The sequence below is a fragment of the Oryx dammah genome, unplaced genomic scaffold, assembly GCF_014754425.2.
Source record: "Oryx dammah isolate SB20612 unplaced genomic scaffold, SCBI_Odam_1.1 HiC_scaffold_28, whole genome shotgun sequence".
Taxonomy (NCBI): domain Eukaryota; kingdom Metazoa; phylum Chordata; class Mammalia; order Artiodactyla; family Bovidae; genus Oryx; species Oryx dammah.
In genome coordinates this window covers 32380764-32406695 of record NW_024070212.1, presented here as the reverse complement: position 1 = coordinate 32406695, position 25932 = coordinate 32380764, and the positions used below count along the sequence as shown (strand labels likewise).

At 44.6% G+C, this 25932-nt stretch overlaps 1 protein-coding gene across 2 annotated transcripts in view; it reads left to right on the top strand.

Annotated features, from left to right (window-relative positions):
• Window positions 1-4162: 4162 nt before the first annotated feature.
• Window positions 4163-25932, top strand: part of LOC120856725 (glutathione S-transferase Mu 1) — a 58399-nt gene continuing 36629 nt past the window's right edge. Inside the window, exons 1-8 of one of the 2 annotated variants that reach the window (XM_040232106.1) lie at window positions 4163-4291; window positions 4700-4775; window positions 5205-5269; window positions 5565-5646; window positions 5746-5846; window positions 6951-7046; window positions 7134-7244; window positions 10003-10546. In XM_040232106.1, coding sequence (XP_040088040.1) covers window positions 4256-4291; window positions 4700-4775; window positions 5205-5269; window positions 5565-5646; window positions 5746-5846; window positions 6951-7046; window positions 7134-7244; window positions 10003-10092 — 657 coding nt within the window. In that variant the 5' untranslated portion in view covers window positions 4163-4255 and the 3' untranslated portion in view covers window positions 10093-10546. Of the gene's footprint in view, window positions 4292-4699; window positions 4776-5204; window positions 5270-5564; window positions 5647-5745; window positions 5847-6950; window positions 7047-7133; window positions 7245-10002; window positions 10547-25932 lie in introns of those variants that run through there. The other variant, XM_040232105.1, reaches the window with a different exon arrangement.

The window sequence follows — 25932 nt, the reverse complement described above, 5'->3', positions numbered from 1 at the left end:
AACAGACTAGTCCATTAAAGAAGAATTATTAGTCTATAGTTTTGGACACACGTGCATAAAAATGTAATTTTGTGACACCAATAATCAAAGAGAAAGGACAGAGTTGTATAAGAGCAAATTATTTAAGAGCTATTTGAATTAAGCTGGTATAAATTCAAACTGAAAAAACTAAGATCATGGCACATGGTCCCATCATTTCAAGGCCAATAGTAGGGGAAAAAGTGGAAACAGAGACAGATTTTCTTTACTGGGGCTCCAAAATCACTGTGGACAGTGACTGCAGCCATGAAACTAGAAGATGCTTGCTCCTTGGAAAGAAAGCTATGACAAACCTAGACAGCATATTAAAAAGCAGAGACATCACTTTGCCAACAGAGGTCCCTATAGTCAAAGCTATGGTTTTTCCAGTAGTCATCTACTGATGTGAGAGTTGGATCCTAAAGAAGGCTTTCCAATTGTGGTACTGGAGAAGACTCTCAAGAGTCCTTTGGGCAACAAGGAGATCAAACCAGTCAATACTAAAGTAAATCAACCCTGAATATTCATTGAAAGGACTGATGCAGAAGCTCCAATACTTTGGCCACCTGATGCAAAGAGCAGACTTATTGGAAAAGACCCTGATGCTGAAAAAGATTTAAGGCAAAAGGAGAAGGGGGCAGGTGAGGACGAGATGGTTAGATAGCATCACTGATTCAATGGACATGAATTTTAGCAAACTCCGGGAGATAGTGGAGGACAGAGGATCCTGGCACGCTGCAGTCCATCCGGTTGCAAGGAGTCAGACATGACTTAGTGACAGAACAATAACAACAAAAAATAAGAAATCACAAACACTTAGGAGAGAAACTGAAAACACAGAATGCAAACACTTATGGAACACAGCAAGAGCATTGCTAAGGGGGAGATTTATGGCTAGAAATGTCTACTTTAAAAACAAGAGGATCTCAAATAAACATCCTAACTATAAATTAAGAACTTAGGAAAAGAATTAAACCGAAATAAATAGAAGAAAGGAAATAATAAAGATTATGGCAGAGATAAATAGAAAAATAGAGAAAATCAATGAAAATTCTAGAGAAATTTCTTTGAAAGATTTATGAAATTAACAAAACTGACAAACCTTTAGCTAGAGTAAGAAAGAAGGGAGAAGATGCAAATTACTAAAATCAGAAATGAAAGTGGGACAGGGCTACTGAGTGTACAGAAATAAAAATATTGCCGCAGAATACTGCAAAGAATCACATGCCAACAAACTGGGTAATCTAGGTAAAATAAAAATGCTCCTAGAAACACAAAACATGACAGGACAGAGACACACAGAAATGCAATTCCACATGTTATTTATTTTAAAGTTAATTCCTGTTTCAATTCTTGAAGCCTTTGCTTATATTTATTTGTTCTGAAAACTATGACATCTGACTCTTTGTGACCCCATGGACTGTAGCCCACCAGGCTCCTCTGTCCACGGAATTTTCCAAGCAAGAATGCTGGAGTGGCAGGCGGATTCTTTACCACTGTACCACCTGTAAAGTGCCCATCTTAAACTATATACTGCTACCACAGAATCTTATAAATTATGGTTTTTATTTTCTATTCAGATTTTTAAACAATTTCCTTTATATCCTGGATTACAAAAGTTTATCCAGATAATACTTTAAAAACCTTTAAAAAATTACTATCAAGTAGGACACAATTTAATACTACTGTTGGTATTTAACGTGTTGGTTTGTGTTCTGGGAGTTCAGAATGTCAGCAGTAGAACTGGAAGGATGGAATACAGAGCAGAGTCAGATCAGAGGCAGGATTCTTGACTGGATACTGGACACTATGTGTTCTGATGTCCTGCACAATGTTTTCTAAAATATTAGAACCTGTCAGTACTTACAGTCAAGCGAGAGCGCATGTAAATTCAGAAGATGTGGCTGCTTTAACACTGAATTTCAGCAAGGCAACCACTGGTTGCATCATGCCCTTCTGCCCTCTCTCCAGTCTCCCCTCTGCCAGAGTCCCCCTGCCCCCTACTGCCTTCCACACACCCACTGCCCCCACCGGTGGGACCCCTGGGCCTGGAGGCTGAGTCTGAGAGCCTGCTCCGCCAGCCCCCTCCTCCTCCTGCAGGACTGACGTCATCCTCCTGACAGGCCGCTCGGGGCCCATCCATCTCCCCAGTTCCTTGTCCCAGCAGGCACGGCCTCTTTCTCCTGCCTTCCAGCTCCCTCCCTCTCAGTGCCCCTCAGAGATTTTGAACATTTAAAAATCTCTTCTATATTTTAAAATCTCTCCTTGTATTTCCTAGCTGAGTTCCAGCCTTTAGAACCCAGAATTTTCTTTTTCTTAGTGCTGCTCTATGACAGAATTTCAATGATTTTTGTAAATAAATGACTGACTGACTGAATACTAGCATAACAATATCTGATCTACATATTTTAGCCGTTATTATTCTGTTTAGTGTTTTTAAGAAAGTCATTTTCTCAGTGGAATCCAGTCATGTGTCTTTTCCAAGCTCAAGATGTGTAAAACTCAGAATGACAACCCCTTTATAATATGAAAAATATAACTATTAAGAGAGGCAGCACTTTTGTGTGGCCAGAGCCACTATCGCCTCCCTTTGGGCAAAACCATGAGGGAATCTGCCTTTCCCTATCTGCCTCCTGAGTCTGGACCCAGAGCTGAGCTCTGAGGACTGGCAGGGTGGGAATGGTTAGGGGCATCCATAGAGGGACTGAGCTCTGCTGGTCTCTGCTGATAACACTTTCCCTGCTCCCCAGCTTAGCAGAGATGTGTAGACTCTGAGTCTGTGATTTAACATGGATTAGAGAAAGTCTGTCTTCTTCAAACCCCGACTCCATACTTTATCCTGGTGGTCTGAAACCTTTATTCAATACTGGGACCTTTCTATCCTTAAAAAGTGTTAGCTAATTTTAAACTGACTTTCCCGTAGAGTTCCAAGCTTGCCTTTTAACTTCTGAAATTGATTTGTTTTCAAAAGGTCTTATCTTCTCTTTTTGTGTATCCATTACTTTGTAGTGTACTTTAAACAAGGGGAAAGGAAATACAGGCCAACCTTATCTTATTCTTGTAATTTTGAAATAGCCTTCAGTCTTCAAAGAGGAGAGTTGGCAGGTGGGACATTGTTTTTGAGGAGGCTGTATCACAGAGTGACATGAAAGGACACCTGAGCCACCCTCTCCTACACAAAACCACACCTGGGTCAAGATCCGGGCAGGAATCTGTGGACACGGACAGCCAGGCTGTGCTGGGCCCACTCTGACTGCAGTCCTGTGTGGTGTCCTCTAGGCTCCTTGCTGGCCACCCCTACCGGTCCCCCTTGCAGCAGGAGAGGCTCCTAGCTGCTCAAAGAACAGCTCTCCCTGCTTCATTCAGAGCCCTCTGTGACTACCACAGTCCAGGTCACTGACCCAGTCAAAATGAAGTACATCTAGCTGGTTGTCGGGTTATTTCTGGAGTTGCACCTGGATATCTTCTTTGCTGGACCTGTTTCTGTATTTGGATTCATTATTTAGGCCATAAATCTACTTGATTAATTTGCATTAATTATCACTCTTAGCTACACGACTGAAGGGATGAGTCGCCTCTAGTCCCTGAAACGAAAGCACTGACAAACCTCTTCCTGCACCTTGTGGGTGTTTCTTGTGTCCCATTAATAGTCTGTTCTAGAAGATACGCTGCCGTCAGGAATTGTAAAGAGTCGGGGGAGCGTGAGGATTACTTGGAGTACTGATCTTCCTGTGCCAGCGGCTCATGTAGAGTTTCGATTTGAGGGGCACCCACTCTTAGACTTAACTTGGCAGTTAAGAGCTTCCCAGAGCCCAAGGGAACTCGGTAACCCAGGAGCAAGTCTGAATGATCGTGGGAGGGCAGGGGAGGTGGAAGATTCGTGCTGTCGTTAGGATTCAGGCTTGTTTCCCGAGCCCACCACTAACTCCCCCGATTTAGCTGATATCGGACTGCCGAGGGGAACCAGGCTGCCCTCAGCGTCCTGGTGTCCAGAGCTCGGCTCCCGAGTTTTGAGGCTGGAGGGGGAAATGGATTACTTCGACTGCCCTGGGCGCAGATGCCTCGTTGTAGAGTCCCGGGTACCCCGAGTGCCAGGAAGCTTCGGAGACTGGGCAATAGTTGGGAGCGGGGCAGAGAGAAGCGATGGGGCGTGGCCTCACTCAGGCCACACCCAGGCATCGGATAAACATCCAAATCGACGGTGCCGAGCTGGAAACCCGATCCACAGACGCTGACTATGGCGATGACCCTGGGTTACTGGGACCTCCGCGGGGTGAGCGGGGGTCCGCTAGGGCGGGTGAGATGGAGGCGGGCTGGGATATGCTGCGCAGTTGGGGACCGGTGAGCCAGAAATGTTTTCTGCTCGCTGCAGCCTAGCCCCTTCGCACCGCCGGCTCCTTTCCAGGGATGTGTGAGTGTGTGTGTGTGTGTGTGTGTGTGTGTGTGTGTGTGTGTGTGAGTGTGTGTGTGTGTGTGTGTGTGTGTGTGTGTGTGTGTGTGTGTGTTCGCACCGCCGCCTCCTTCCCAGGTGTGTGTGTGTGTGTGTGTGTGTGTGTGTGTGTGTGTGTGCTCAGAAGTGGGTGGATAGGGGGAGAGGGTTGGGAGTATGAGAGTGACTGGAACGGTGAAAGTTTTGCAGTCAAGACTTGACGTCTGCCCTGTGTCCTGGCATCTTTCTCAGCTAGCCCACGCCATCCGCCTGCTCCTGGAGTACACAGACTCAAACTACGAGGAAAAGAAGTACACGATGGGGGACGGTAATGGCATCCTTGTCATGCCCTGACTTCTGCCCAACTCATGCTGGTTTGGTGCCAAGCATCCCATGTCCTGACCCCTGTTGTTCATGTCTATCGCCTTCCACCAGCTGGAGCAGGGACCTGCCCCTTCCCGAACCCTTTAGGGTGCAGCTGGCCTCCAAGGAAGGATATGAGAGCCCACAGCTGGGTCCTGTATCAGCCATTGGCACAGGCTCCCCTTAGTGCTTACCTAAATCCTTTGTAAGGATTACTCATGTAGTTTCAGGAAATTTCTGTTTGTTTTTCCCCTCAAAGCTCCATGTGAGATTAGTGGTTCAGATTTCAGGTCCACCAGTTCAGGGGGGTCTTGCCCCTGACTCCTTGGTAGGTCCCCCAGGAAGGAGGGTTGGATTTGTGGGAGATTGTTTCACTGCATCTTCTTTTTCTCAGCTCCCGACTATGACAGAAGCCAGTGGCTGAATGAAAAATTCAAGCTGGGCCTGGACTTCCCCAATGTAGGTGCAGGGGCTGGGGTGCTGGGACGGGGAGTGGACAGTGTCTCCATCCATCTCCTTTCCTGGCTTAGAGGTTTCAGGAACAGGTGCCTTCTGCTCTCTCAGCTTCCTGGTTTTCTCCTCTGCCCTTCAGTGATACTCTGTCCCAGCTCATCCCTCCATTTTATATCATGTTATTTAGTGCCTACCATGGGACAGGCTCTGTGAAAGTCAGGTTTCATCTCTGCCCTTGCTCAAGGGAGCAGATGCAGGGGAGCCTGGTGGCCCACCTGACCTGGCCTTGTTGTTCTTCCAGTTGCCCTACTTAATTGATGGAGCTCACAAGCTCACCCAGAGCAAGGCCATCCTTCGCTACATTGCTCGCAAGCACAACATGTGTGAGTGGGGCTGGGGTTGGGGGCAGGGATAGAGGTGGCCATGCCCTGGGCTGGGCTGGGAGGGGATACTGAGGGTGAGTCTCTGTTGTGTGGGTACAGGTGGGGAGACAGAGGAGGAGAAGATTCGCGTGGATGTATTGGAGAACCAGGCTACGGACACTGTTAATGACTTTATTATGCTCTGCTACAACCCTGAATTTGTGAGTCTCCTCCTGCTGATCTGGGATGGATGTGCTTTAAAAGGAGACTAGCTTAGTCTATCCCTTCTACACAGATCATTTTGTAATTTGATCTCCTTGGAGCTACTGAGCTGGTCTATATGGAGTCCTCTGAGTGATTCTCATAACTCTAATTCAGCATATAGAAGCTCTGACTCAGTTTCCCCCAATCTAAGGATAGAATCTAGACTCCCCAAGGTGGAAATTTAGTTCCTAGACAGGGTATTTACCTTGTTAGCCCAATGCCTCCTCTTCAGCTTGTCAGGCATAAACCCATTTTGCCCGGTGGGCAGGGCTGGGTCTACATCCACACGGTCAGGATCTGTTAAAGTCCTGACTTTGTGAGTCCACTCCTACTGAGTTGGACAGGGTCCCATCTATACTTGCCGTTTAAACTCCTTAGAGCTACTGATTCAACAGTCTAGTCCCTACAGAGTTCCGAGAGTGACCTTTAGAACTCCCAGTACATGAAATGCAACCTTGGACTCAGTTCCCATCAGTCTTAGGGTAGAGTCCAGCCTCCCAGGGTAGAAATTCAGATTCTAGATAGGTGTTTACGAGTTCAACCAGTGCCTCCTCCTTGGCATCTCAGGGATCAGGACATGTGTCCAGTGGGCAGCCCAGGGTCAGACTTTATTCTTTTCTTTCCTTCCTTTCAGCTTCCAATTCTTTCCAACTGTCCAGAAACTGTACAGGCATCCACACCATTCTGTCTCCTACATTGGAACAAAGGACTTCTTTCCTAGTTATTTTAGTGTTGATCAGCCTGAGGTCTGAGGCCTGACCTCTACCAAGTCTCACAGCACTGCTGGTCTGACCCCAGGCAGGTGTCTGGAGCTGACTGGTGACAGGGTCAGGGACAGTGTGGTTTTGCCCTTTGCCTTCCCATCACCTCTCACAGATGGGAGGTGGTACCCATAGGAGTCTGATGAACACAGGTGGGTTGAATGGCAGCTGGGCACCAACCCAGGTTCAGTCGGGGGACATGGCTGCTCACCTGGCAGCTGGGATCAGACACAGCCCCAGGAGGCCTGTTCTGCCAGGGAGTCTGTTTCTGAGGGCAGTGACGGCTGTTTTGTGTCTCAGGAGAAACTAAAGCCTCAATACTTGAAGGAGATCCCTGGAAAGATGAAGCTCTACTCAGAGTTTCTGGGGAGGAGGCCTTGGTTTGCAGGGGACAAGGTAAGTGGGATGGCTTTAGGGGAGGGAGTGCTGTCATTTTCCTGAGGTTCAGAGTTCGGTGTGCATTCATGCTTTGTCTTCCTGCAGCTCACCTTTGTGGATTTCCTGGTTTATGACCTTCTTGACATTCACCGCATATTTGAGCCCAAGTGCCTGGATGCATTCCCAAACTTGAAAGACTTCATCTCTCGTTTTGAGGTATTCTCCTGATCCTCCTACTATTAATACATCTCTTTCCTCTACACTGGTCTCCCTGCAGCTTTCCTAATTGGAACGAAACCAAGTATAACTAGCACTTATTGAGAGCTTGGTTTATGACAGGTTTTCTGCTCAGGACTTTACATACATTGTGTCAGATTTGATCTTTGCCTTATTTCTACAAGGTAAAGAAGTATCACCTCCATCTTAAAGACAAGGAATAAGCCAAAAGAATATGTAATTTCTGATGGTCACAGAACCGGTGCAGGCTGTGCTGGGCTCCCAGTCAGAGCGTCTGGATTCTACGGGCAGCAGTCAGTGGCTCTCCGTTTCCTGTGTGCAAGAGAGAAGCTCAGGTCCTTTTGTTGTCTGGGCTCAGAGTTCTGGAGAGTGGGTAGGAAGCAGAAATCTCAGGAGTTTGGATGTGGCTGGCATTAGTTGAGTTGAGACACAGTAAGAGTGATGTTAGGTGTCAAAGACATAATGTTTTTTCCTGATCACCCAAGGGCCCTGTGGCTTATTGGCTCCCTCTCTGGGGTTGTACTGAGATTTCCAAGAATGTAATTGGTTCTGGGATTTTCTTCCATAGGTAGGTGCCTTCTTGGGAAGATTTTATCTTGTCTCTATAGTAGGCAGTTTCCTTCCCTCTCTTTCCTTCTTCCAGTTACTCATAATTCTGTCTCAGAGACCGGATGATCCATTCATTTTAAGTCACATTCACTGATCTGACCCTGTCTTCTGTATGAGGCACTGTGTCAGGCACAGGAGGGATGCAGAAGTCACACGATCCTGGAGTCCTAACTCTGGGGCTCAGTGCAGTTGGAGAACTTCAGGAACCCTGAAGCTGTGTGGTATGGGTGGAACCCCCTTGGTTCTGGAGGAGCACAACCTGACCTCACCTTCCAGCTCATTGTCACCCTCAGTCAACTATTGATAATTGGAGAGCAACAAAGAGTTGAGATGAGTGCCTGGGAAGGAGGACGGGGACAGATGTGGACTGCAGTGTGTGGCTTGTAGGGCCCTGGGCTGTGGGGTACAGTCAGCCCTAGGTCTGGGACTCCTGGGAACTCTGGGGCACTGTCTGCCTTGAGAAGATGGTGCACAGGTGTATCTGAGTGTCTCACTGCCTGGGTGGCTGTAGCAGGACTGGGGATGAGGTAGTTCGGGGCCCAGTGAGAGTAAGCTCAGGTCCCAGGCCAGGAGTTGGATTCTGTCCTTTAAGTGGAATAATTAGAGCCTGGTCTTGCTGCTTCTCACCCTCCTATCGCCTTTCTTCTGGGTTTTGCTGAGTCATTGGGTGAGATTTGGTCTCTTCTGCAAGCTGCTCATGTACTTTCTGAGGCTCTTTGTTGTGCTAGGGGTCCCTCTGTGGGCAAAGCCTGGAGTCTTCCTCTGCGAAAGAACCAAGTTTGTGTACAGGGGGAAAGACAAGCCCTCCTGGAGGGAAATGGGGAAAGGGAGTGCTTTGCCAAGAGCACAGAGTTGAAGAGAGAACCAGGCTGTGTTCCACGCTATCACTTATTAGCGGCTTGAACGTGAAGAAGGTGCTTAACCTCTGTGATCCCGTTTCCCCCCAGATAAGGACACACTAGAACCACTCTTAGGCTATTTCTGTGGAGGTTCTCAGTCATCACATATACCTCAGAATTCCTGTGGTTCTCCAGCTGCACTGAGCCCCAGAGGCTGGGCGCCAAGACTGTGTGACTTCTGCATCCCCGCTGGGCCTGATACAGTGACTCATACAGGGGAGAGGGTCAGATCAGTGAATGTAGCTTAAAATGAATGTACGATCCTGTCTCTGAGACAGAATCATGAGTAACTGGAAGAAGGAAAGAGAGGGAAGGAAATTGCCCACTATAGAGACTTCAAGATACAACCCTCCCTGATGTATTGAGGGTCTAGATGCCCACAATACAGTGAAGCAAGTCATATAGCTTTTTTGGTTTCTCAGGGCATATAAAAGTTGTTTATAGTATACTGTAGCCTGTAAAATGTACAATAGCATTATACCTAAAAAAATATATGTATATATATTTATCTTAATTTAAATATCCTTTATTGCTGGGCATTACTTCTCTGGCAGTCAGTGGTTAGGACTCCATGCTTTCACTGCCAGGGGCCTGGGTTTGATTCGTGCTCTGGAATCTAAGATCCCACATGCTGCACATCTTGGCCAAACAAACAAACAAACCTGAAGCTTTCTTGCCAAAAAATGCTGAGACCATCATCTGAGTCTTAAATGAGTTTGATTTTTTTGCCACAGTAACATCAAAGATCACTGATCACAGATTGACATAACAAACATAATCATAATGAAAAAGTAGAAATATTGGGAAAATCACCAAAGATGACATAGAGACAGAAAGTGAGCAAGTGTGGTTGGAAAAATGGCATCAGTTGACTTGCTCAATGATGGTTGACACAAAGCTTCAGGTTGTGAAATACAGAAAACGTGCGAATCACAGTAATTTGAAGTGGACTGGAATGAGGGATGGCTGTGTATTCTCATCTCTGGGTCTATACAGCAGCTAACCCAGCCTGTTCTCCATGTGTGGCAGGTCTTAGTAAGACACCACGTTAGTCACAGGAAACTGAAGAGGTAACTTATCAGAACTGGGGACCCTAGGAAGATTGTTTTTTGCTGATTGCTTCACTTCCACAAGGAAGGGTTGGACCAGGGTTCCAGCTCAAAGTCTGGAGTGGAACTGCGTGAGCCCCAGAGGGGCAGCAGACCTGACCTTCTTTCTCCCACCCTCAGGGTCTGAAGAGGATCTCTGCCTACATGAAGTCCAGCCGCTTCCTCCCACACCCTGTGTATTCAAAGATGGCCGTGTGGGGCAACAAGTAATGCTCTGGATGGCAGGAGATGGAGCGAGAAGCCAGTGCTGTGTGTGGGGAACCGCTGGAGCTTCCTGCTCCCCAGAGCCAGATGTTTTGTTTTCTCCTTCTTTCTTTCCATTTGTCACACTTAGGCCTTATTTGGCCCCAACTCTTTCCCAACCCCATTCATCCAGGATCTTTAAGCTCTACAGCACCCCACTCTTCTTCAGTGAAGTCACCCCCTGACATTATGCTTTCTGCTCTAAAGCCAACCAAATCATCCTTCCTTTCTATGTTGCTGGTTTGTTTTTTTTTTTTCCCTGCTATGAGTAGCCTGACCAGATCCCTGGAGTGGAGAGCTCAGGCCTGAGCCCCCAGCACTGCCCTGAAGACCAGGACAGGCCTAGTGTGCAGGCCTTGCTCTCCCAGCGTGGGCCCTGCCTAGCCCTGTTGATCACCAATAAAGCCTTAACCACACCTGCTATGTCTTATTTTTTTTCCTCCTGACCATCTGAACTGTTCAACTGGCCCTGCTGCTTCCTAGGGATGGAGTGGTGATGCTGGTAGTGACTGGGTGCATGGGGATACTGTCTGGTAGTAAGATGTTCTGAGATTTCTTGTTCCCATTTCTAAGGCCCTCAGAACAGGAGTCCTCAGAGGGCTCCTTCTATTATAGCAAGGAGGCCTCTTCCTGAGCCTCCATCTCTCATCCATTCCTCTTCCTTATTAAGAGCTCAGGCACCCTCTGTTGGCTGCTGTGCAGCTGTTATTCAGGACCTTCTTTCTGGGTTACTTCCTCATTTTCTTAGCTACCCACGAGGTAAATTTCTTTAGTTCTCGCATATCTGAAGATGTGTTGCTAGTGTACACTAAAGTAATGTTTTTGTTGGTTATACGATTCTAGGATAAGGACCTTCAGGCCTCTGATGCAATTAGACACAGCTAGAATTAAGCCTTGTTCGTGGGAAGGGTGATGCCAGTCTCTCTTGAATATCCAGTCTCTCTTGAATATCTGATGGATATATATATATATTTAACTTACGGCACTTGCTTTTCAGTTCTTGCCAATGTGAGGTGTCCAAGTCCAGAGTCTATATAGAGATCTTGGGGCTGTTGTGTTTTTACTTCACATCCTTGTATGAGTATACTAAGTTTCCTGGTTTCCTTTTCATCACTGCTTTGCATCCTCTGGAAGTAATTTCAAATCACACTGTCCAATGGTCTGCTTAAGAGAAAGTTTCTAGGACCTCAGGAGTTCCCAGACCATGCTACCATAAATAGTTGTTTATTTTGGGGTCTAGTATTCAGTCAAGGCTCAGTTGGGAGAAAATATTACAAATCACAAAGGACCTTTACCCAAAAATATTTAGCTAAAAATATAACCAATGAAAAAAAAGGCCTAAGTGGCTTTTTGGCCGCATCACGTGGCTTGTAAGATCTCAGTTTCCCAACCAGAGGTTGAACCCAGGCCCTGGCATTAAAAGCTCAGAATCCTAAACACTAGGCCGCCAGGGAACTCCAAGGCCCAAGTCTTGATTGGGCATTACAAAAGAGAATATCCCAAAGGCCAGTCAGCATATGAAAAGGTGCCAAACAATATTGGATTTGGGGAAGTTATGAACACAGTTAATCCAATTATATACCCACACAGTCTAAAATTAAAAGGACCACCAATTATTCACAAATATGTGCGGTAACTGGAACCATCACTCACTGCTGGTGAAACAACCACTTTGGAATACCAACAGCACTTTCTGGAACTAAACATAACATCTACCCTATGCCCCTGGAATGCCACGCCTTGTTATATACTAATGGGGATGTGTGCTTATGTCTTCAACAGACATGTACCATAGTGTTCAAAGCGGCTTTATATGAAAAAGCCCAGAACTGGCAACTTTCCAATGTCTGGCAATGCAAGAATGGACAGATAAGCTGGGATATGTTATATAAGTCCATTATACAAATTCATTATTCATATGATGGATTATTATACAATATATATACTTACGATGAAAATATTATGAAGGGCTACTGCTACACACAATAACATGGATGACTCTCAGAGACACAATGTGGACAAAAGGATGTAGACACCAAATGCACCTACTACATCCTTCTATTTACATGATCATTAATAGGCAAAATAAGTCCAGGGTAACAGAGGTCAGCTGAATGGTGAGCTTGCCTTTGTTGAAGAGATTGTGCAGGGCTGGAAATGTTCTCTATCTTGACCCAGGTGGTGATTCCATAAAAATATACATATCTAAAAACCCATTGAGTTGTCCACTTAAGATGGTGCACCTTACTGCTTGTAATGGACATAGACATGGTCTCATTGTTTCATTGCTTATGTTTTTCTTTATCATCAGTCTTCCCTGTAGGATATAAATACCTTGAAAGCAGGCATTTCTGTCTCTTCTTGGTCTTACAGGTGTTTGTATACAACCAGAACAGCACCTGGAAGATACTGGGTGTTCAATGAAGAGTTATTAAGCTAGTGGTATTTAATATTAGCAGGATCACTTCAAGTATTCACTTGATTTTTACTCATGCCTACTTCTTTGGGTACATGTAATTTGTGTGTACATACATTTTTAGGTTCTGCTCTTTTTTCTCTTAATGTTTCCCTTAAAAATCTATACTTATTAGCCATACACTTGTGTACATACTACTAAGTATTTACTGGATATGTCTCATTGCTTCCAGTAGATAAAGTGTAATTTGCCTAGTCAGTCACTCACTGCTGGGCAATGTGGGGTTTTCTATTTTTTACTTTTCCTTACGATAGTGTCATCTTAAGCTGATGTTTTCCTCTGGTTTATGGCCTTTATTTGGTAGATCCCCAGCAGATACTAGAAGGCAAAATGTCAGAATGGTTTTAAGCTTTAATAGCAGACTATTTTATTGCTCTGTAGAGCGAGTAACTTACTTGATGGTGCCCCCAGCAAGGCACGTGGGCCTCTTTTTCCTGTACCTTAGGCACTTGGGGTGTCACAGTTTCGTCGTATGCTAATTTTATGGGCTCATTATCACACCCTGCTGTTTCCCACTTTTACATTTTTCTAATTGTTTATTGGCTGTGCATGTTTCCACTTGCTGAATAAATCCCAGCCTATAAATCTCCCTGTGTCCTATGCTTGCCCCATTACTCATTTAATTCTGGATCACAGTTAAAAGGTGAAGTGATGGTAGTCACAACCTTTTTTTAATGGGCAAAGTGGAACTTATTGTGGTTCTATTCTAGCTTATTATCTAGAGCAAATGAACACACACATTGAATATGATAATAAATATGTTTTTAAAGCAAAACATAAGAGCTAAAGCAATCCATTTTTATAGGACTTTTGAATTAGAGGGGACTGGCTGAGATGCCTTATAAAAGAGCTCTAAGTAGGTTTGGAGAGAAGAGGTCCTCTTTTCCACTGGTCAATCTCCTTGACATTGTCATTATTTTAAGGTCTTTAAAGGGCAAGTTATGTGTCAGTCTGCATGTTTTGCCAATTTGATGTATATGAGTGTCTCTAGAAGGCCTTGAGTGATGGGCCAACAGTGGTTGAGATACACTGTGGTCCTGTCCATCACCAATATGCTTGTGTGGCAGTCACTAGATGCTTACATATTCAACATTTGATCACCCTACAAGGGTGATAAAAACAGGTCTCAGTCTAGACACTGAGTTCGCAGTGACTTGTTGCAAATTTCTGTATAATCTTCTCAGTCATGTGGGGTTTTTATTATTATTATTTTGTTTTTCAAATTTCTTTTCCTGTTTCTCAATGCCAGGGAGTTTTCCAGCTGTGATCCTAGAGGCAGGGCCAGCCAACTCAGCCCTTCACCTTTGGTGTAATGGGGTTGCTCCACCTCTGTTGCAGGGTGACCCCACTGGCCCAGGGGCTGGAAGATGGCCTTTAGACTGTCACAGGAGCTGTGGACCCCAGTGCCTGGCTGTGGGGAGCATGGCTGTCCAGGCTTCTCCTGAGCACGCCACTGCTTTTCAGACACGGGTGTCCTGGTGACCGCCTGACCCAGCTCCTCCAGTCTAAGTGGGCACCTAAGCAGGGCTGTGCTGTGAGAGCCACACTGAAGACCTCCCCCAAACTTGCCCCTTGGGGGACATGATTTAACAATCCTTTCAGTTCTTCCCGGTGTAGGTTTGAAATTTTTCTTCTTAGCATTGTTTCTTATTTTCCATATTTTTCACCTTGAACTTAGTTTCTTTTCTAAAATCCTGCAGCCCTAGTTTGTCTGCATTTCTTTATTCAAAGTAATATAAGTAGGCAATTTTCTGATATCCCACTTGGCAGATTCTTGTCAATGTTTATTTTCATTTTCTTATTTTCAAGTGAAAAATATATTCCTTTGTTTGGCATATTCTAAGCTTACACTGACAAAATTTAACAATCTTTAGAAAAATTAGGACACATTTAAATCTTACTGTTTGTATTTATTTATATGACATAATTTAGTATTCTGAGGTTATTTCACATAGAATTTCTGTTAGTTCACTAGAGAGTTCAGAATGTCAGCACTAGAGTTGGAGGGAATTATGGAAGGCCATGCAGGAGACCAGAGGCTGGACTTCTTGACTGGATAGTGGACACTATATGTTCTGGTGTCCTGCACCGTGTTCTCTAAAATACTAAACCTGTCAACATTTTATAGTCAAGAGAGAGCACATGTAAATCCACATGTGGCCACATTGACTCTGAACATCAGTGAGGCAACCACTGGCTGCATCACACCCTGCGTCACTCTTTTCCAGACACCCAGGGCAGAGTCTGGAGCTGAGTGGCGACAGGGTTAGGAACAGTGTGGTTTTTGCCCTTTGCCTTCCCATTGCCTCTCACACACGGGAGGTGGTACCCAAAGGGGTCTAGTGAACACAAGTGGGTTGAATTGCGGCCCGGGCACCGACCCAGATTCAGTCGGAAAACATGGCTGCTCACCTGGCAGCTGCGATCAGACAGAGCCCCGGGAGGCCTGCTCTCTGCCAGGGAGTCAGTGTCTGAGGGCAGTGACAGCTGTTCTTTCCTTCAGGAGAAAATGAAACCTGCATACTTGGAGGGAATCCCTCTAAAGATGAAGCTTTTATCCCAGTTTCTGGGGAAAAGGCATTGGTTTTCAGGGGACAAGGTAAGTGGCGGGCGGGGGGCAGATTTGAGAGCCAGGAGTTCATTTTGCCCAGGTTCAGAGTTTAAAGCCCATTCTTGCTTTACCTTTCTGCAGCTCACCTATGTGGATTTATCTGCTTATGACATCGTTGACCTGCACCATAAATTGGAACCCACGTGCCTGGATGAGTTCATAAACCTAAAAGACGTCCTCAACCGCTTTGAAGTAATTCTCCGGACCTTCTCACTGTTTATATCTCTCCTGTCTTCTCCAGGATACTTTCTTAGTCTTGGGGCTAAAAATTAAGAATATCTACCATTTATCAAGGATTGATTTATTCCAGGATATCTGCTGAGCATCTTACATATATTGTGTTTCATCTTTGCAACATTTCTACATGTAGAAGAATTATCACCTCTATCTTTTTAAATTAATTATTTTAACTGGAGGATAATTTCTTTACAATATTGTGGTGGTTGTTGCCATACATTGACATGAATCACCCATGGGCGCACATTATCACCTCTGTCTTATAGTAGTAAGGAATTAAGTTGAAAGGACAAGTAATTGCTGAAGATCACAGACAGCCTGTGCTGGGCTCCCAGTGAGAGCATCTGGCTTCTATGTGCAACAGTCAGTCAGGTCCTTTTCTTATCTGAGTTCACAGCCCTGGACAGTATGGAGGAAGCAGAACCTTCAAGACATGGTATGCAGTGTGATTAGTAGAATGAGACACAGAAGAATTGATATCAAGTACCAAAGACAGACACAATTTTTTCTCCTGGATCCTGGGGAGCCTAGCAGCAATCATATCCCTGCCTGGGGTTACATTATGATTCCTAGGACTAAATGGGGGCTTCCCTGGGGGCTCAGTGGTAAAGAATCTGCCTGCAATGCAGACCCAGATTCCATCCCTGGGTTGAGGGGGATCCCCTGGAGGAGGGCATGACAACCCACTCCAGTACTCTTGCCTAGAGAATCCCATGGACAGAGGAGACTGGTGGCTGCAGCCCATGGGGTCGTACAGAGTCAGACATGACAGAAACGTCTAAGCAGCTGCCCCAGGACTAACTGATGCTGACATTTGAAAACATAGGTAGATACCCACGTGGAAGTACTTTTCTTGGCACCTCTTATGGCGACCACTGCTCTTCCCTTTCTGTCTTCCTTTCCTTCTTCCTTCCAGTTATCCAAGATTCTGTCTCAGAGTGTGATAGTACATCATTTTAAATCACATTCACTGGTCTGACCCTCTCCTGTGTGTGAGGCACTGAACCAGGCACAGGAGAGATGCTGAAGTCACATACTCCTGGTGCCCAACCTCTGGGGCTTAGCGTAGCTGGACAACTATAGGAGCCCCGAGCTGCGTGGTGTGGGTGCAGCCATCTCGGTTCTGGAAGAGCACAGCCTGACCTCATTTCCCAACTCACCGCTGGTACCCTCAGTCAACCAACTAGAAAGCGACAGTCTGCTTTAGGTCAGGTTTAGGAATTTGAAGCTCTAGTCCAGTAGGTTTTCCGCCTACGCTCTGCTTTCTATTCCCCTTCTCCATCATGGAATCTCTTTTCTCAGCTAGTTCTCATCAGTTCTGGTTCTGGTCCAAGCTGATCTGCCTTGGGGATCATTCAAGAGTCATCTGGATGACGATCCAGATGACTGCCTGGAAGTGAGTTGGAGACAGATGTGGGCTGCACGTGTGTGGCCTCTTGGGGCCTGGACTGTTGGATACACGCAGCCTCAGGATCTTTGAATCCTTGAAACTCTAGGGGCCCAGTGAGACTAAGCTCAAGTCTCAGGCCAGGCAATTGGATTTTGTCCTTTAGGAGAAATAATTAGAATCTGGTACTGAGCTTTATACTTTTCTATCAGTTTTCATCCAGGTTTGCTGAGTCGTTGGGTACAACAGTCTCTTCTGCAAGTTGTTTATGTATTTCTGAGCCTCTTTGTGGTGCTAGGGGGCCCCTTGTGGGCAAAGCCTGGAGCCTGTCTCTGATAAAAGTTATGTTTATAATATACTGTAATCTTTTAAAAAAAATTTTTTTTCTAATTTGTTCATTTTTGGCTGTGCTTGGTCTTCATGGCCGGGCTGGCTTTTCTCTAGTTGTGGCATGCAGGGGCTACTCTCTAGTTGCAGTGGACAGACTTCTCACTGCAGTGGCTTCTCTTGTTGCTGAGCACGGGCTCTAGGAATGCGGGCTTCAGTAGTTTAGCATCTGGGCTCAGTAGCTGTGGCTCCTGGGCTTTAGAGCACAGGCTCAATAGTTGTGGCGCCTGGGCTTTGTTGCTGCATGGCATGTGGGATCTTCCTGGATCAGAGATGGAACTTGTGTTGTTTTGCATTGGCAGGCAGATTCTTTATCACTGAACCACCAGGAAAGCCCCTACTGTAATCTACAAAGTGTGCAATAGCATTATGCCGACAAAAAGAATGTATTTTACCTTAATTTAAAATAGTTTATTGCTAAGAAATGCTAACCATTATCTGAGCATTCAGGGAATTGTAGTGTTTTTGCAATGTTGTTGCTTTGTCACTAATTCAAGTATGACTCTTTGTAACCCCATTGGCTGCAGCACAGCAGTCTTCTCTGTCCTTTACTATCTCCTGAAGTTTGCTCAATCTTGTGTCCATTGAGTCAATGATGCCATCCAACCAACTCTGTTGCCCTCAATCTTTCCCAGCATCAGTCTTTTCCAGCGAGTCACCTCATCACATCAGGTGGCCAAAGTATTGTAACTTCAGCATCATTCCTTCCAATGAATATTCAGGGTTAATTTCCTTAAGGATTGACTGGTTTGATCTCTTTGCTGTCCAAGGGACTCTCAAGAGTCTTCTCCAGCACCACAGTTTGAAAGCATCCATTCTTTGCTGCTCAGCTTTCTTTAGGGTCCAACTCTCACATCCGTACATGCCTACAGGGAAAACCATAGCTTTGACTATAGCGACCATTGTCAGCAAAGTGATGTCTCTGCTTTTTAATATGCTGTCTAGGTTTGTCATAACTTTCCTTCCAAGGAGCAAGCATCTTTTAATTTCATGGCTGCAGTCACCATCTGCAGTAATTTTGGAGCCAAAGAAAAGAAAATCTGTCACTGCTTCCACTATTTTTCCTCCTATTTGCCATGAAGTGATGGGACCAGATGCCGTGATCTTAGTTTTTTGAATGTTGAGTTTTGCACTAGTAAGATCAAATGATCACAGACCACCTTAACAAATGTAATGATTATGAAAAATTTGAAAATGGTGCTATAATTGCCAAAACGTGACAGAGACATTTAGTGAGATTTAGTGAGCAAATAAATGCTCTTGGAATAAATAGTGGCAATATACTTACTTGATGCAAGGTTGACACCAACCTTAGTTTGTAAAATACACAATACCTGGGATGCACAATTAAGTGAAGTGTGATAGAACCAGAGATGCCTATACATCACCCTCTCTGGTGGATATCCTCAGAGTGGAGTTTCCATGTGTGGTAGGTCTTAGTAAAATAGCACATTAGTTAGAGGAAACTGAAGGGGTTGAGTTCTGACCACTAGGGACTGCAGGAAGACTGTGCCTTCTGTAACACCTGCCCCCACAAGGAGGGGCTGTACTGGGCTTCCCAACTTGGGTGTCTGAAATGGAGCTGCTGAAGCCCCAGTGGGACAGCTGATCATGACCCGACTTCCTTTTTCTTATCCTTACGGCCTCGAGAGGGTTTCTGCCTACATGAAGGATCCAGTGCCATGCTTTGCTGCCCCAGGGCCCTGGAGAACAGCTGGAGCTTCCTGCACCCCAGGACCAGATGTCTTGTTTTCTCCTTCTTTCTGTTTGTCCCCACTCAGGCCCATTTTGCCCCAACTCTTTCCCAATACCATTCATCTAGGATCTCTAAGCTCTACAGTACCCCATTCTTCTTCAGTGAAATCATCCCCGGATGTTATCATTTCTGCTCTAAAGCCAACCAGATTATCCTTCCTTTCCATGTTTTTTTTTTTCCTGCTGTGAATAGCCTGACCAGATCCCTGGCTTGGAGAGCTCAGGCCTGAGCCCCCAGCACTGCCCTGAAGACCAGAACTGGCCTAGTGTGCAGGCCTTGCTCTCCCAGCGTGGGCCCTGCCCAGCCCTGCCGATCACCAATAAAGCTTTAACCATAACCTGCTATGTCTTATCTTTTTTCCTCCTGACCATCTGAACTGTCCAACTGGCCCTGCTGCTTCCTAGGGATGGAGTGGTGATGCTGGCAGTGTCTGGGTACACAGGGATCCTGTCTGGTAGTAAGATGTTCTGAGACTTCTTGTTCCCATTTCTGAGGCCCTCAGAGCAGGAGTCCTCAGAGGGCTCCTTCTATTAATAGAAGGGAGGCCTCTTCCTGAGCCTCCATCTCTCATCCATTCCTCCTCCTTATTAAGAGCTCATGGCTTTGTAGAGTTGTGTGTCTTAGTAGGGCTCAGAGTGGTGGGAATGCCTAGTGGAGAGAACAGGATTTGTTTCCCCTTATAGTGCCTGGCTTTATCACCTCTGGAATGTGATCACATCTGGAATGTATCTAGGGCCCCATCTCCACTCTTTTCTCAGATGCCTTCAAGGCGCCTTCTGTTGGCTGCTACACCGCTATTATTCAGGACCTTCTTTCTTGGTTTGCTTCCTCATTTTCTTGGCTACCTAGGAGATAAATTTCTTTAGTCCTTGCATATCTGCAGATGTATTGCTGCTGCTGCTGCTAAGTCGCTTCAGTCGTGTCCGACTCTGTGCGGCCCCATAGACGGCAGCTCACCAGGCTCCCCCGTCCCTGGGATTCTCCAGGCAAGAACACTGGAGTGGGTTGCCACTTCCTTCTCCAATGCATGAAAGTGAAAAGTGAAAGTGAAGTGGCTCAGTCGTGCCTGACTCTTAGCGACCCCATGGACTGCAGCCTTCCAGGCTCCTCCATCCATGGGATTTCCCAGGCAAGAGTACTGGAGTGGGGTGCCATTGCCTTCTCCGAATATATTGCTAGTGTACATTGAACTAACATTTTGGTTGGGTATAGAATTCTAAGATGAAGGTTTTCAGGCCTCTGACGAAATTAGCCATAGCCTCTAGAATTCAGCATTGTTCATAAGAGGGTGATGACATTCTTCCCTGAATCTCTGGTAGATGGCTCTTAATGTTGATGACTCCACTTATAGTATATATGCTTCCGAAGCGACCACAATATCCATAACCCTAAAGACGTGGCTGTATTAATTAAACCAACAACTTAAACTGGTTTTCATTCATTAAATATTAAATATAGTTTTAAAATTGGGGACAAGTTTCTGTTACATTTAGAAATATTTAATTTGTAAACATTTTTAAGTCAATTAAATAGAATCCTTTTATTAATTAATTTTAATGATGCTATTCTGAGGGAAAAGCATATCGTATTTATAATGTGCACAGACAAGCATACATCTAGATAGACACAGAGATCTCGCAGTTTTATTTTAAAACTTAGTTATGGGGATTTCCTCGTGGTCCGGTGACTGCATGCTCCCAATACAGGGAGCCCAGTTTTGATCCCTGGTCAGGGAACTAGATCCCACATGCCACAAGTAAGAGTTCACATGCTACAATTAAGCCCTCACACAGCCAAAGAAATAAATGAAATATTTTTTAAAAGTAAAAAAAAAATACTTAGGAATCAAGTATTCTACTTTAAACTCACTAATTTGTAAGTTGGAATAATTCGTTTACACCTTGAATTTAAAGAAAGACCTATAACCCTTTCCCCTTTATTTCTTCATTTTTAGGTTCTACTGATGGACCCAAGGCTGTTGTTTCAGGCAATATGGGCTGTGTTTACAAGTCTCAGGACATGATAAGAATTATAACCACAAGCTTTCTCCTGGGAACACTTTTGTTCCCTCAAGTTCTGAATCTGTAAAAGATGTTTTTCTCTAATTTCAGAAACAAAAAAAACAGTTTGGGAATGATGAAAGAGCCCTATCCTGGCCAATTTGGGGCAAGATAGGGACTTTCAGGTATTGGCTGTGTACCAATTGTACACAAAGCCAGCTGGAGTTCTAGTGGGTGGCTGCCAGCCCCAGAGCTGATAGACTTTCAGTTCAGTTCAGTCACTCAGTTGTGTCTGACTCTTTGCGACCCCATGGACTGTAGCACGCCAGGCCTCCCTGTCCATCACCAACTCCTGGAGCTTACTCAAACTCAGGTTCATCGAGTCAGTGATGCCATCCAACCATTTAATCCTCTGTTGTCCCCTTCTCCTCCCGTCTTCAATCTTTCCCAACATCAGGGTCTTTTCAAATGAGTCCGTTCTTCCCATCAGGTGGCCAAAGTACTGGAGTGTCAGCTTCAGCATCAGTCCTTCCAATGAATCTTCAGACTGATCTCCTTTAGGATGGACTGGCTGTATCTCCTTGCAGTCCAAGGGACTCTCAAGTCTTCTCCAACACCACAGTTCAAAAGCATCAATTCTTTGGCACTCAGCTTTCTTCACAGTCCAACTCTCACATCCATATATGACCACTGGAAAAACCATAGATTTGACTAGACGGACCTTTGTTGGCAAAGTAATATCTCTGATTCTTAATATGCTGTATAGGTTGGTCATAGTTTTTCTTACAAGGAGAAAGCACCTTTTAATTTCATGGCTGCAGTCACCATCTGCAGTGATTTTAGAGCCCATAAAAATAAAATCTCTCACCGTTTCCACTGTTTCCCCATCTATTTGCCATGAAGTGATGGGACCAGATGCCATGATCTTAGTTTTCTGAATGTTGAGCTTTAAGCCAACTGTTTCACTCTCCTCTTTCATTTTCATCAAGAGGCTTTTTAGTTCCTCTTCACTTTTTATCATCTACATATCTGAGGTTATTGATATTTCTCCTGGCAATCTTGATTCCAGCTTGTGCTTCATCCAGCCCAGAATTTCTCATGATGTACTCTGCATATAAGTTAAATAAGCAGGGTGGCAATATACAGCCTTGATGCACTCCTTTTCCTATTTGAAACCAGTCTGTTGTTCCATGCCCACTTCTAACTGTTCCTTTCTGACCTGCGTACAGATTTCTCAGCAGGCAGGTAAGACGGTCTGGTATTCCCATCTCTTAAAGAATTTTCCACTGTTTATTGTGATCCACACAGTCAAAGGCTTTGGCATAGTCAATAAAGCAGAAATAGATGTTTTTCTGGAACTCTCTTGCTTTTTCCATGATCCAACGGATGTTGGCAATTTAATCTCTGGTTCCTCTGCCTTTTATAAATCCAGCTTGAACATCTGGAAGTTCATGGTTCACGTACTGTTAAAGCCTGGCTTGGAGAATTTTGAGTATTACTTTGCTAGCATGTGAGATGAGTACAATTGTGCAGTAGTTTGAGCATTCTTTGGCATTGCCTTTCTTTGGGATTGGAATGAAAACTGACCTTTTCCAGTCCTGTGGCCACTACTGTTTTCCAAATTTGTTGGCATATTGAGTGCAGCACTTTCACAGCATCATCTTTTAGGAACAGCTCAACTGGAATTCCATCACCTCCACTAGCTTTGTTCGTAGTGATGCTTCCTAAGGCCCACTTGACTTTGTATTCCAGGATGTCTGGCTCTAGGTGAGTGATTATACTATTGTGAATATCTGGGTCATGAAGATCTTTTTTGTATAGTTGTTCTGTGTATTCTTGCCACCTCTTTTTAATTTCTTCTGCTTCTGTTAGGTCCATACCATTTCTGTCCTTTATTGAGCCCATCTTTGCATGAAATGTTTCCTTGGAATCTCTAATTTTCTTGAAGAGATCTCTAGCCTTCCTTATTTATTGTTTTCTTCTATTTCTTTGCATTGATCACTTAGGAAGGCTTTCAGAAACACAATTTTGACAGACTTTAGAAATACATTTCTCACTTTCTTATAAAGTACAAATCTTTCCAATTTTAAGCCATATTAAAAAAAAATTCAGTCAGATCAATTCATTCCAACGCTCATTCTAGATTTTTCCTGTCTCTTGATTTCTTCTAGGTTCCTGCTAAGAAGTCACTTCTAGGTCCTTGCCTAGTAAATCACTCCATATTATTTTTTTCCTAGGCTTTTCTGCCTAGGGATTCCTAGGTTTATTTCACTGAGGAAATGTGCAAAAATTTCTTATAGACCTTTCATGCCTATAGATTCCTCATAGGTTACTTTGATCTAGGAAATGTACTAGTACCCTATTAAGACTTCAGGTCTTGGGAATTCCCTGGCAGTCCAGTGGTTAGGACTTGGCGTTTTCACTGCTATGGCCCAAGTTTGATCCCTGGTCAGGGAACTAAGATCCTGCAAGCCATGAAGCTCAGACAAAACAAAGCAGAACTTAAAGACTTCAAGTCTTGATATCCTAAGATTTCAAATAATAATCCTTATTAAGTGAAATTATCCTAAGATTTCAAATAAAGTTACCATAAGTAGGTCCAGATATCAGAAAGAGCTCCCAGAAGCACCTGAAGTGCTCTATAAGGCTAAGGGAACGGGGACACAGAAGGTGCAAGCTCATTACTGAGCACTGTGCCAAGTGCTGTACTAAGTCTACCACATAGACGCCAAGTGCTCTCGGGTAGATTTTCAGATATCTTGTCGACTATGCCAAGCAATGTCTGTGGAAATAATCAACAATCCAGTCTATAACAAAAAAGAGTTTTCTCTGAGGCAAACTGAGAAATTTAGCCCAGGAAACACAGATTCAAGAAGCACTTGAATTGTGTTCCTCCAAACTGCAAAATAGAGGAGGCTTATAAAGGCAAAAAAAAACACCCACAAAATTATGTAAGTTGTTTGTGAAGAATTATAATTGAAGTTGGCAAGAAGTAAGGGTGCTTGTTAAGCAAGGCTTGATTGGGATCCAGAATGGTTGCATAGTTGTCAGGGGAGACCTTGAGAACATAAGGTTGCAGCTGGCAGGGCTAGTGTCCTAGAGTCTGATCTTGCTCAGAAAAAAGTTCGCAGCAGCACAGGAACATATCTGAAATTATATTTACAATGGCCATAGGGCTCCGTTTTGGATGCCTGAACCACAGTTACTGCATTTTGATCTGTAGATGCATTCTTTTCTTTAAAGATTAAAGCAGATATATAATCCATGTTTGACAGATCACAAACTAGGCTGTTCTGTTGGCATAATGTTTAAGTCTTAAAAGCCAGTGACTTTCTCTAACTTCCATTGGTGAAACTTTTTTCCGTTACACCCTTCCATGAATATTTCAAGCACAAGTTCTCTCCACCATGATTTACCAGTCACCTCTCCTCTCTCTGCATTGCATCCAATGGAAGGAATTTCAAATCACACTGCCCAGTGGTCTGCTTAAGAGGAAGTTTCTAGTATCTCAGGAGTTCCCAAACTGTCCTAGGTTTGTAGGTAAGTAGCTGCTGATTTTGTGGGTATGGTATTCAGGCAACACTCTGTTGGGAGAAAACATTGTAAATCGACAAAGGACATTTCTCTAAAAATGTAATTCAATGAAAAAAGTCTTGAATGGGCGTTTCCTAAAAGAGAATATCCAGAAGGCCAATAAGCATATGAAATGGCGCTTAGCATCATTAGATACCAGAGAAGTTAAGAACTCAGATCATATTACATACCTACATAGACAAAAATTAGAACAGGAAAGAGTGCTTTTTTTAAATTTAACTTTTTAGGTGGAAGTATAGTTGATTTTCCCCTTCACGGATCACAGCCTTCTCATGGCAAAGAGGCTTGTGTAACTCAGTGAAGCAATCAGCCGTGCTGTGCAGGGCCACCCAAGTCTGACAGGCCATAGGGGAGAGTTCTGACAAAAAACATGGTCCACTGGAGGAGGGGATGGCTGACCACTACAGTGTTCTTGCTGTGAGAACCCCATAAACAGTATGAAAAGGCAAAAAGATATGGCACTGAAAGATGAGCCTCCCAGTTCAGAAGGTATCTAATATGCCACTGGGGAAGAGCAGAGGGCGACTACTAATAGCTCCAGAAAGAATGAAGCAGCTGGGCTAAAGTGGAAAGATGCTCAGGTGTGGATGTGTCTGGTGGTGAAAGTAAAGTCCGATGATGTAGAGAACAATATTATATAGGAACCTGGAATGTTAGGTCCATCAGTTCAGTTCAGTCACTCAGTCGTGTCCGAGTCTTTGTGACCCCATGAATTGCAGCACGCCAGGCCTCTCTGTCCAGCACCAACTCTTGGAGTTCACTCAGACTCACGTCCATCAAGTCAGTGATGCCATCCAGCCATCTCATCCTCTGTTGTCCCCTTCTCCTCCTGCCCCCAATCCCTCCCAGCATCTGAGTCTTTTCCAATGAGTCAACTCTTTGCATGAGGTGGCCAAAGTACTGGAATTTCAGCTTTAGCATCATTCCTTCCAAAGAAATCCCAGGGCTGATCTCCTTCAGAATGGACTGGTTGGATCTCCTTGCAGTCCAAGGGACTCGCAAGAGTCTTCTCCAACACCACAGTTCAAAAGCATCAATTCTTCAGTGCTCAGCCTTCTTCACAGTCCAACTCTCACATCCATACATGACCACAGGAAAAACCATAGCCTTGACTAGTCGGACATTAGTTGGCAAAGTAATGTCTCTGCTTTTGAATATGCTATCTAGGTTGGTCATAACTTTTCTTCCAAGGAGTAAGCATCTTTTAATTTCATGGCTGTAGTCACCATCTGCAGTGATTTTGGAGGCCCCCAAAATAAAGTCTGATACTGTTTCCACTGTTTCCCCATCTATTTCCCATGAAGTGATGGGACCGGATGCCATGATCTTTGTTTTCTGAATGTTGAGCTTTAAGCCAAC